Raw genomic sequence first — 12494 nt, forward strand, 5'->3', positions numbered from 1 at the left:
ACAGGCCTCCAGACCAGAGGAGGTGCTCGTGCGGCGAGCAGGACACTCGCACCTGCAGACACAAGCAATGGAACCAGCAGCCCCCATGTTGGTAGTCAACATAATACACAGCTGCACTACATGGCCACCAACTGAAAATGTCTAATGTCAAAATTAAACATAAATTTACCTTGACAAGATTAAGAAAGGTCACACACTTCACCATTTATTCTTGTCAGAAGAAGCTCTGCCAGAGGCGCCTTAGTTCAAACAGGCAATGAAGTATCTTTCTTTTATGTTTAAAATCTATTCATATACAAAAATAAAGGCAATGAAGTAAAAGTTGCAGCTATTTTACATTTGATGATCTCTACTGTATATTTTGATCACCTGAAGACTGAGACTATCGGTCTGAGTTCTGAGTCGTGACCACGCCGTCACCACTTTACACTAAAATGCACACTGGTCTTTCATCAGCATTATTCTCCAGCGCCTGGAGATTGAAAGAAAATGGGTCATAGCCCAAATTAAGGTCCTATTTTAGCTCATCCAGTAAAGTTATCTTTAAGAGACCAATTACATTTTGTGTCATAGGCTCTGCTTTCTTAATGGGATGACTTCAACGCAGCCCCCTCAGGCTAGTGTCCATTAATTAACCTCGGCCATGCCACAGTCTCCTGAGGACAACTCACGGAGAGACAAGCTGACTAAAATGGGAAAAGAATCAATCCATTTTGACCATTGATTCCATCAATCACTTCAATTAGGCCCCCTCAAAGTCAGCTATTTCATATTCCAAAAATTAGAGAAATTATCAGTATCTCATGTAAAACATAGTTTTGATATTTAGGACAGTTCCTACTGAGCTTTAATTCCCATATTAGTATCCAGACACAGAGAGCAGGATATTGTTCACATGCTTCCTTAAATACCAAGAACAAAGTAATCAGTCATTTATGTATGATAACTCCCAGCACGGCTGCTGTGAACACGAAGAACTGGCACACTACACACCAAGGTCGGGCTGTTTCTGGAACTTATTTGGGTTCCCAGCTGCTTGTGACACAAGTCAGATGTGGTTGAAAGAATGCACAAACACTGTACCTCAGTCTGCAGTATAAAGGCTTTTGTTTATGTCACTTCCTGTGCCGGGGGTTCTGCTTGGGATCAGCTTGTACTTTAATTCATAAATATTGGCTGCTCCTTGCAGCGTAAGTGTCTTTGATCAGTAAATGTGTCTCAGAAGCTTTGAAGCAGGTTCCAAGCCTCTTCACTCCTCACAACAGGTGGGACTGTCAACTCGGCTCTCTCAACACTAAAAGTCAGATTTCTCAGAAATCAGCTTCATAAAATGGGTGAACATTACAATTTTAATTAATTGCATCAGACTGAATTATATATGACTGCATATTAGACTGAATATTCTTATGTTTTGTTTTTTTTTTTACCTAATTTTCAAACCCAAAGCAGATATTATGACTTTATCAATATTGGAAAAAAGCTCTTGGATATCATGATGGTTTTTCTCCGTGTATGTCTCTATCTATATTAAATGTTCGATTTAAGCCAACCCCAAATTATGCCTGATAAACTAGTTGATAAATACTTTTATAGTCTTTTCAACTTTCTTCTAACTTCTTCTTAAAATTCTTCTTGTAACATACAAAGCCCTCAACAATCAGGCATCTTCATATGTGACAGAGCTCTATCCATCCATCCATCCATTCATTTTCTTCCGCTTATCTTGTTAAGGGTCACGGGGGGCCTGAGCCTATCCCAGTGGCTTTAGGGCGTTAAGGGTTCACCCTGGACAGGTCGCCAGCTGACAGAGCTCATAGTCCCTTATTACCCAGCTAGAACCCTTCACTCCCAGGATGCAGGGTTACTTGCGGTCCCCAGTGTTGCAGGATGCGCTTGCTGATGGAGAATTGTTGGGTGTAAATTCATTGAAGGAGTGTGGTACTGGACCTGCTCTACTAGTTAGGGTTATGAGATAACTTTTGTTGAGATTTGGCGTTATATAAATAAAATTGACTTGACTTGACTCTTCCACTCCAGACCACAAAGCCTTGCATGTAGAAACGACTCACGACTTTCTGGAGAGATGTAAAGGTAACACTTCTTCTTGTATTTCTTTCCATTTACATATGATTTTATTGCAGGAGGGGTTAATAAAGTGTCTCTGTACGTCCGCGGCTCATATCTCTGCTCTGAGCAGGTCTTGGCTCTCAGGTTGGTTGAATGTGCCTGCTTCTCTCGGATTTCACATTTTCAACCTCATTCCAAAGAACACGGTGTTCAGCATCATGCAGATCGCACATCATGCATTTTCATTGAGGCCATGATGTTCCTGCAGCAAAACAAAACCTGCCAGTGGTTTTTGGTAGTTTTTATGTCTTTTATGTCATGCAGAAGGGTTGACAGATTATATTTCACATTGCATGAGATATTTTTATGGGGCCATTAGCATACAGTAATAGAATAATAACACATCATCATTAAAAGGACAAAAAGGTTGCGTCCTCGCAACCTTTGTTTGGTGATCATTATGAGAAGGGGAAAACGACTTCTCCATTAAAGGTCCCATGAAATGAAAACAAAGCTTAACTCCTTATAGTTAATTTCTGTCTTGAGAGATGACAAATACATAAGAGTCTTTTTTTTTAAAACCAATACCTCTGTCTTTTCTCTTCCTGTATAAATAATCAAAGGTTTAACGGCTGCATTAGGGTGTGTACTAATTATGTATCCATTGAAAATGCTTTCTGTCAGTTGTATATCCTTCCCCCATCTGTCTGTCTGTGCGCCACAGCGGCCCCAAAATACTTTCTCATTGCACTGTGCAAGGTAACGGCGAACCGCAGGAGGCCTTCCTGTTCTTCACATGTGAAGATGTCATGGGCATTGGGAACCCGCTATGTACAATTCCAGAGCTCAAAACAACGTTTCACTTGCTGAACCCCGAAGAAACGCGCTTAATGTTTTGACAACCACATCATCGTCATCATCATCATCATCATCATGGTGTGAAAATAAAAAAAAGTTGTTTTCCATCTCTCCTTGTTTACCTCACACTGTGAGAGTCACAAGTCCCTCATTTCCATGATAACCGAGCCCCCCCATAATTACCACACGTAGATGTTTGTCAAAGCAGCTACAAAGCTTTCTTAAGAAATGAAGTAATTAATTAAAGCCTAGAAATCTGTACGTATTGAAATGTCATTAACTCAGGTGGTGAAACAACTCTGAGACAGGCGTCTCCTTCTATTCACAAGACTCGCTATTGTTGAACAGGGTGGGTGGATGTGTGGGTAGAGGTTTATGTGAAGATCCCTTCCTTCTCTCCTTCCCTCTGTTGAGAAAGGATCAGCCCCTGTCCTTCAAAACAACAGTCTTTACTTTCTCTCCCATGAATGAGCTGTTACCGGGGCAACAATATTGGATGAAAGAGACCCGGAGGAGAAGAGGAGATGTGGGATTTAAAAAGTGCTGATGGAAAGCTTCTTACATCTTTGAGGCTACTGGACACATCAGCTTAGAGCATCGTGTGTGTGTGTGTGTGTGTGTGTGTGTGCGTGTGTGTTTTGTTTCAGCACACGTGTACGTTTGCCACTTTCTGCAGTAGAGGCGTTCATGGGATGAAAACACATATGGCTCTCATGATACACTAAGCCAGGCCTGTCTGATGTGTCCTGGATGTATATTTACTTTGTGACCTCAATAGCCGGGGGTGAGTCATAAGTAAATGTAGCTAGCAGCGACATTTCCGTCGAATCACACTGCTTCGCTGCTTTTATGCATAGATGAGCTGAGCAGTTTGCATCTTATCTATGAGTCAGCAACACTCTGACTCCTACAATGATCTCTGGACATGGTATTGATTATTTTTAGTATTTGCAGCGTTGATTTTGAAGCTCGAACAAGAGTTTACCGTCAAAGTTTATTGGACAGGCTAATACGAGTGTCGTCACTGGGGGAGCTTACATAAGAGCGCATGAAGAGGAAATGGTCCCTTTTCTTATTAGTGTACATACTGCTCAGTACATATCACATTGCTACGCATATGATGAATCACCTTCTCCTGCCCTTCTGGTATCCTATTCTGCTTTAATAAGAGAGGGGATTTGAAGCGCTGACTCAGAGTACCACACATCTACCGTACGGCACTGAAGTGAAAGCTAAATCAATGAATAACACTGAACAGTGGCATAAAGGAAATTAGATACCGCACAAAAATGAAGGCTTCTTTTTACCAACAACCAAGAAAAAAGACAAAACCATATGTATTGTCATTGTATTTTGTAAGTAACATTCAAGCAAGTAAATACACACAGACAATTTTTTTCTTTTTCGGTACGCGATAAAGTAGAAAGCTTAATACAACAGCACTAGGATAGCCCCTCTGTTCATGAGGATTATATTGCTCACTTTTTAATGAACCTGTTTGAGAGCAATGCTGATTTATTATAATGGTCATTTTGGAGGCTGTGATTTGTCATGTTGTTGAGCTGTGCTGGAACATTTGTAGATGTAAACACTCAAGTGGCAAGCGGAGTTTAATTCAAAGTGTAACTTAACTTGAAGTGGCGTTACCTTGGTTATGAGATACTTGAGGTGGAACGAGTGAAGAAAGGTTTTAGTTCTTTGACTTTTTAGACCTGTAAATGATTCATTAATGATTTTTTGACAGCTTTATGAAGGGTAAGATCTTTGGAGTAATTCTATTAGATTTTTGATTGCAGTAAGATTCTATGCACAAAAATAGGAACAGATTTGACTTGAAAGTAATATACAGTATGTGCAGGATCACAAAATGTTGCATTAAGAAAGTTAATTATTTATTTAGACGCTATATTAGTAATTCAGCTAAAACTACTGTCTAAAAAAATAAGAAACAGATTTTAAAATAGATTTGATCTTTTTTTACATAATTTTGTACAAGATTTTGAGAATAAAATTCAAGAATTCAGTTGTTTAATGGATTGCAAAAAAAAAAGAAGTTCCTTTGTACCAACAAAAATTCAAAGTACAATGTCATTTTGCTTACTCTAGCAACTAATCTTTTCCCCTAATTTCAGCACCAGAAGATAAATGTGATGCGGATTGTTTAATTCATTATTATTCAACATTTCTGGTTTGCATGAGTGATTGTGTATTTTTAAGGAATATATTCAAGAATATAGCTGACTGTGAAACCTGACAATTAAATGAAACCTGTTCAAGACAAACTAGTTACGAACATTTTGAACTTTTTTGAATTGGAACTATGAATTATAATATGAATGAAAATAACTAGCGTGGTGTGTGTGCAGCCAGAACAGTCACAAGAACATCCTCACAAATTGCATATGAACATAAGAATGTCTTGTTTTCATAAATTGTCTCCAACAAGCACAATATGTAGTGAGTAGTGGCGTTAACACTGAGATGTATACTGTAGCTGTCATGATGGAATTGTGGTTGCTCAGAGAATTGTCAGCATGTTAGCAGCTCACTTTCAGTCTGGTACGAAGACAGACGCCGATCAAAAAAGAAAGGATTTTGCGGCTGAATTCAACAGCATCTTCTGTAGAGGTTACATTTTTCATGTTTAGCCCAAAACTGCGTGGCATCTTAACATTTTTAACAGTTGAAATTGACGTTACAGAAAGTGAACTGAGTATAGTCTGTTGACTATAGTGGTGATGTATGATGGGATGTCTTGGGAATGTTCAGGAGCAGGTGGAGGACGGAGGGAGTTTGGATTGACAACAGCAGAAACACTGCAGGACTCAAGACAAAATAGTGACAATACTGATGCAACAACCCAGCACTGAGCAGCACAGACAAGCAACAAAGCAACGCACAAACACGAACAACATTCTCTCTTCATGTTCATTTAGCATTTATCTTTACCTAAAAATACCTTGTGTGTGTGTATCAGCTCACGTTTCTGACACGTGCACCTGGTCTCCCACACATGTTAATTGTAATTCCTTCATCAGACTGTACAAAACACTGCAGCGTACATCACACAGAAGAGTAAACCTTTTATCTTAATGTGTGTTTGCTCAAATCCAAACAGACCTTGAGCAGCACTAATTTTGGAGAGTAGCACTAACTTGGATCCTGCTGTGAACGGGATTTGAAGACGTGTCATTAAGCAAATCTTTCCTCCAAAGAAATGTGTTCCTCAGTTTGCTCTTGACATACTTTGGAGATCTGTTATTCTTACACTCCTCGGAAATGAAAATGCACACTTAAGTGTGAAGTTAAATTTAGTCTTAACATGTCAGAACCAAAATATTCAGCATGCATCTGCTTAAAAAGAAAAGAACAGATTTCCAAACAAGCATGGATGAAAATAGAACAAGAGTTGGCATGCTACATGCTGGAGAATAAAGTTCAGGTTAGCTTCTTTGGAAGAGATGCCTGGCAACAACATTATCTGACTAAAATAAATGTAAATATAAATATGAATATAAATATAAATATATATATACACGTATGGCTTGTGTGATATCTAGCCATGCAGACGGTCTTTATCTACTGAGGATTAGAGATGCAGTATCCATCTGTGAGATGTACAGAAATAGTCTTTAATAAAATCTGCTGACAGTAAGGTGTGTTGAGTATCACCTCACACAGGTCTTTCAATTCATTATCTGTGTGTGTGTGTGTGTGTGTGTGTGTGTGTGTGTGTGTGTGTGTGTGTGTGTGTGTGTGTGTGTGTGTGTGTGTGTGGTCACTCTAGTTTTACTCCTTCCATCTTGGGTTTTTTTTGGTAATCTCATTGAAAAGCAGGTGTTTTAGTAGTCCTTTAAATATTGCATTGTTGATGTCAAACTTAAAAGCAGATGTAAATGTACACTAACTTATTCCCTCATCATGATCTCTTCATCTCTCCAACACACCCTCCTAACCCTCATTCCCTATCCACTCCACTCTTAGATCTCTTCTTTGGTCTGCCATTCTGCATGGCTACATACTAGAGGACCACCAGAGATGTGCTGCTGAGGCCAAAAATAATGTATTACCCATAATCATTATAATGTGAATCATATTTATTTTAAATGCTACGATTAGTGGTAAAAATATACTGTGATTTCCTTCGAGTTAAAGAAACCATAGAGAGTGAGTAGTGAACTCAATCATGCACATGAACAGACTAACATCGTCGCAGCAGGTTGGTATTTACAGTTGAAGTCAGTCAAATGGAAATTGCTTTCATTACAATGATTCCAGGAGTCGGAAAATGACAGCCACATATAATTAGCTTGAAGCTAATGGAGGCCGACCACTAACAACAGTAAAACTGAACAAAATATCCATTTACAAACTCTCAAACTCATCCTCCAACATAATCCACGCAATCCTCCTCATCCAGCCATGTGCTCAGCATTTGCAAACATTTTGATTTGAGTTTAAAATAATGGTGAACTTCCAGTTCAGCACGACTGTGAATGAGTACGAACAAGTTCAATTGAAAGCATCAGCTGGTCACATTCGGTCACAGACTTTGGTTACACTGGACGATGACGACCAGAATTTGTAAATGAATAATTGGTCTCCATATATCATAAATGTGGCTGCTGCTCTCTGACTTCTGGAGTCACCAGGAGGTCATGTGGTAGGGACTACTGAGTGCAAGACACCGAATGGTGGGTCAATTACACCCTTTGGGTGAAGAAATTCTTTAGCAGTTTGCAGTTGTGATGGAAGACAAAAGTCAATTCATTTTTGATGTTCAAGGTCTTGAGGTCCACCTGGTTGGTGGTGTTGGTCTGTTCAGACTGTTTCACACACTGCATGGTTATAACAGTGTACTGACACATCTCTGCGTGCCTCTGAGAGATAAGCGTGACAAAACTTGTGTTGGGAATTTTGGTGAACTATGTTTGATACCACTTTAAAATAAGTCGCCTCTTGTCAAGGATTAATAAATAGTTGGAAAGGCCTTATTAATTGCACTGTAAACACTTCGTAGCCTTCAGCAACATGAATGTATGCTGAAGTGCAGCATTTTCATCCATCTCGCCAAAATACAGTATCAGAGCTTGCTATTTTGCCAGTTAAAACGCAGCGGTATAGCATACCTTCATCTTGCTGAATAGTGACCCCGCATCGATGTGTAGGAAATTACATTATAAGTCACTGCACATGCTAATTACTGGTTGATGAAGAATATACACTGCAATTAATAAAGCACCTAAAACATTTATTAACCCTTTAAAGGGGAGGTTTATTGTAAAGTGGCACCCTATTGTTTTGTCATCTCACTGTACTATTTCTGTAGATCAGGTGTAGAGCAGGTAAGGGTTAACCGGGCCACAGTTTTCATCGTCTTCCAGGATAATGGGAGCAGGATAGTCGCCATTGAGTAAACGTGTGCAACTGGAGGATTTCACACAGAAGTGAGTAGGCTGGAGGTCTACACTACTGTTAGTAGGAGTCCGCAGTGAGAGGCTGCCACATATGTTACCTGAGGTCTGTCTCTGAGACACTCCTCTGATGCATGTCGTCTTCGTTCTCCAACAAATCCTCATGATGCTCCTTGTCTGTGTCTAGCCTCCCCCTTGATCCACTCCCCTCTCCCTGCAATCCTGACTCATTACTGGCCTCTCTACCTTCCTCTCCTCCTCCTCTTCCTCCTCCTCCCCCACCAGCCTCTTCCTCCTCTAACACTTCTCCTAAATGCTCATCCCCCTCTCGAGACTGGCTCCTTGATCGCAACTGGCTGAAGACGGAGACAGAAGCAAGAGAGAAGCACATGCAAAGTAGAAAGAAAACCAAACAAACATGAATCGTGTCAACAACTGAAGACTAACAGAGAAATAGTGCAGCCAAGAACAAATAAAAGGACACAGAAATGCAGACTTACATAAAAGCGCCATGCGAATCAATGTTTTGCTCTGATGTATGAAAACACCAAATGAATGCAATGTATTGAAGTTTCAGGGCGTGTTGCCAGACATGGACAATATTCTCCCACAGTCTGAATGAGCAGAGTTCAACCATTTGGTTCCACAGCTTTCTGAACTAGAGCCAAACCTGAACTCACATGGGTAAGAAAATGGCACAGTGTGCTAGTCAGTGCATTTTCTTCGTCAGTTCAACCAGGTGCAAACAATTTCATAGAGGAAAATGTTTGCACCTGGAAGCATGTATGGGAAGAAAGTTTCAGGGCTGAGGGGTTTGTCCACGCCTGATAACAGCATTGTGGGTTTAGAGAGATACAAATGTCACTGTCTCTTGGGGTGGAGGTCAGCCTACCGGATTTTGCGGTTTCCTTGCGGCCGTTCAGATTGGACAGACATGTAGCTCGTGCTGCTGAACCGAGAGGCACTACTGGTTCTCGACACAGCGGACACGTCGCTTACATCACTGTCTGACGACTTGGCCGACAGGTTATCTGAGCCCCGTGGATCTCTGCCTGAGCGCTGCAGACAGGAAAAAAAAACAACAACAAGGTCATTGAAATGCGGATGTTTCCGTGCAGTCTTTCTGTTGTTGCATTCTTTTTAGCTAACAAAAGTCCAGTGAAAAAATACTGTAGCTTTTCTTTTCAAATGTTTAGTAGCTATTCACACAAAGGTCAGTTCACATGAATTGAGAGACAGATATAAACTTTAAGAGTCGATTTGATGAAAGTGAATAATGTGGAATCATTAGTTTTATTTTAAGTGAACATGGAAAGAGATGTTGTTCCATAAGCTGCGTTAGATGTGCCTTTTGAAAGGTCAGAATGTACCTCAGTGGAGCTGTGGAAAAAAGAAAGAAAAAGAAGAACAATGCGAGCTCCAGTCTACTTAAATGACCTCTAGAGCTGGTCTTGTCATGGCACAAGTGCATTTGGGGTGTTTCCAGTTGATTCAAATGAGTGAAACAATGCATAATCTTGAATCACTGTGGTCATGTCATCTTCCAATCCCTTTAAAAAGCAAAATGCACTTGACATATTGCCATGACTCAAAACTATTTTTTTGTTTCTTTTAACTGCCTGTCAAAAAAGTACTGCAGAAGTTTGTTTCATTGTCTGAGCCCTGTCAAGATTTTAGCCTGGCTGTTTCAATGTCCCATCCATGTCCAATCCTAAAATAATTAATCAAAGCTCCAAAAATGCTGATTCTGTTCTAGATCTAAATAATCAATAGAGTTATGCTGCTGCGCTTCAGTGCACAGAGTACTGTGTCTGCATTTATCAGTTCTGTAGGGGGACTTCTGAAAAAAAAAAATTGTTATCAGTTCATATGACAACTCCTGAGCTTGGGCACATTTTGTTAAACAATTCACCTTTCACATAAGCCCCGCCCCCTGCTTAGTTACATATAGCAACGTTATTTCCTCCGACATCAGAGGTTCTAAACTGCTACAGAACACCGTTGCTACTAAAGCACCTATCGGTCGGAGGCTTTGATCAAATAACCCTTGTTATGGCTATGATGTGGTCAAACGTCGTACCTGGGGCACATGCAATAGTGACACGTTACCCAGAGAGGTTGAGCAGAGATGGAAGATTTATTCCTTTCCCCAAACACAAATCCAACCCTGATCTATGTTTGCTGTGGATCAAACTGTGTGGACGTCCACGAAATCAACTAAACTACTGCCATGTGTAACTAAGCAAGGGGCGGGGCTTACGCAAAAAGTGAACTGACGTGAACATGAATCAAACCAGACGTAACAGATGTCAGGCGCTGCAGCTGTTTACGGGCAAAAAAACACGATGTCCACAAATCATGTCACACGTTTTTTTGAACAAAACTCTATATTTTGTTGAACATTTGACTCAACTGAACAAAATTGATCAAGTCAGACGGGGGATATTTAGGATTGTTTTATGAGATCAGCCTAGGTGCTGTGCCTCAGGTCCTGTAAACATGAATAGTGCTAAATCACATATAATCATAGACTTAATCTATCAAAACATACCTTACCATGGCACACAACTAGTTCTAGAAAACACGTGAAAGCTGATGTGTCTATGGTATCCTGTCTGTGTGTAAAAGAACCTGAAGTGAGCGTTCAGTGAGTGTGAAAGCAGACGCTAAGATGTCCTGTTTATTCACAGTGGTGAGAGCATTGTTTAGTCAATGGCACTTCCAAGAAGGAAATTATTCAATAGACAAGGACAACTAACAATTTGATGTACTTTTCATAGCTTTGCAAACATACTGGCTTGAGCAATAGTTTGCATACCACAGACATAAAAGGCAAAGCTGGACAGTCTTGTTTGGCCCAGACGGCAGCGAGACAGCAGACCCAGCTCACCCTTTCTAAACATGTTCACTATCCCTCCTGAGGAGAGTAGTAAACACTCCACTCCGAGGACACCCAGTGTCACATTTACAGCAAGAGGACTGAAGGGTCGGTTCACTCAAATAACAGACAGAAAAACAAGCTGTCTCATCCACCTGTGATCTGATCCAGCCATGCATCCAGCCATTCTAAAACTATATATGTGCTTTTATTTTTACACCTGAAAGCACCGAGGAAAAGAATAAATGAACGGCAGAAACTGGGATTGGCACACATGGCAAAAATATCAGGGTTTTTTTTGGCAGAATTACAATTTCTATTACCTTTTCATGTTGATTTTTAAGGCTTAAACTACAGCAAAACTAAAAAGAATAAGTAAGAATATTGCTTTTAAAAGAAAAAAGACTAACAGACCATTTAGGCCAAAGTACTGTCCCTGTTATTATAAGTGTTATTATAAGCATTTTATCAAGGGCCTCATTTCCAGCCACCACACTGTACTATTATTAATGAGTCAATTTCATTACCTTACTCCAGACTCTTCTAGGGCTCCATTGGAGAATACAGTTACAGGTTGGCCAAGGCAACTTAAAGACCTACTGCTCTTGAGCGTCAGATGTGTCTGGGGAAATCTATCAACATATTCTCATCCCATCCATCCATCCATCCATCCATCCATCCATCCATCCATCCATCCATCCATCCATTTTCTATACTGCTTATTAAGGGTCGCATGGCATATTCAAGTCCCTCGTGATCTTATATCTACTAAAGCAAAGTTGTTGTTCTTCAAGCATGTTGAAGCAGTTTTGTTTTATTTTAATTCCAACTATTTATATGGCTCACTGTCAACTACAGAAATAGACTGAGCTGGTGTGAACTTAACTTGTGAACTAAACAGTGCTGTCCAGTCTTTGAACTCCATGGAGTGTTTTGCTGTTGTGGTGGGTTTGTGTGGTTATGTATACTGTGCAAACATGAAAGCACATGCGCTGTAATGTTGTTTGATATGTGCATTTGTTGCTTGACTGCTTACAAAGTGCACCATATGGCAGATCCACAGAGCAGCCATGCACATGGTGCACTGTGGGTTGAGGATTTTTCTGTGAATCTGGCATTTTACCTTGTGGTAGTCCTGCTCCAGCCGGGAGTCCGAGCCAGCTCCCTGCTTGTACTTGTTCATCTTCATTTTCATTTGTCTGGTCCTCTCATCCATGTCCATACCTGAGCACAGAGAGTGGAAGCTGTCAGGTCAGTTAGTGGTCAATACTATATAG

At 40.3% G+C, this 12494-nt stretch overlaps 1 protein-coding gene across 24 annotated transcripts in view; it reads right to left on the minus strand.

Annotated features, from left to right (window-relative positions):
• rims2a (regulating synaptic membrane exocytosis 2a) overlaps nt 1–12494 on the minus strand; it is a 164255-nt gene that overhangs the window by 21267 nt on the left and 130494 nt on the right. For 12 of the 24 annotated variants that reach the window (XM_086219167.1, XM_086219165.1, XM_086219166.1 and 9 more), the window contains 3 exons: nt 12341–12441; nt 9232–9398; nt 8441–8695 (listed from right to left, as the gene is read on the minus strand). The exons of 2 other annotated variants lie outside the window; for them this stretch is intronic. In XM_086219167.1, coding sequence (XP_086075293.1) covers nt 8441–8695; nt 9232–9398; nt 12341–12441 — 523 coding nt within the window. The remainder of the gene's footprint in view (nt 1–8440; nt 8696–9231; nt 9399–12340; nt 12442–12494) is intronic. 10 more of the 24 variants (XM_086219176.1, XM_086219175.1, XM_086219174.1 and 7 more) reach the window with 1 other exon arrangement.

Source organism: Aulostomus chinensis, chromosome 11 (assembly GCF_037954235.1).
Source record: "Aulostomus chinensis isolate RoL2024-O1b breed Wild chromosome 11, RoL_Achi_v1.0, whole genome shotgun sequence".
Lineage (NCBI taxonomy): Eukaryota > Metazoa > Chordata > Actinopteri > Syngnathiformes > Aulostomidae > Aulostomus > Aulostomus chinensis.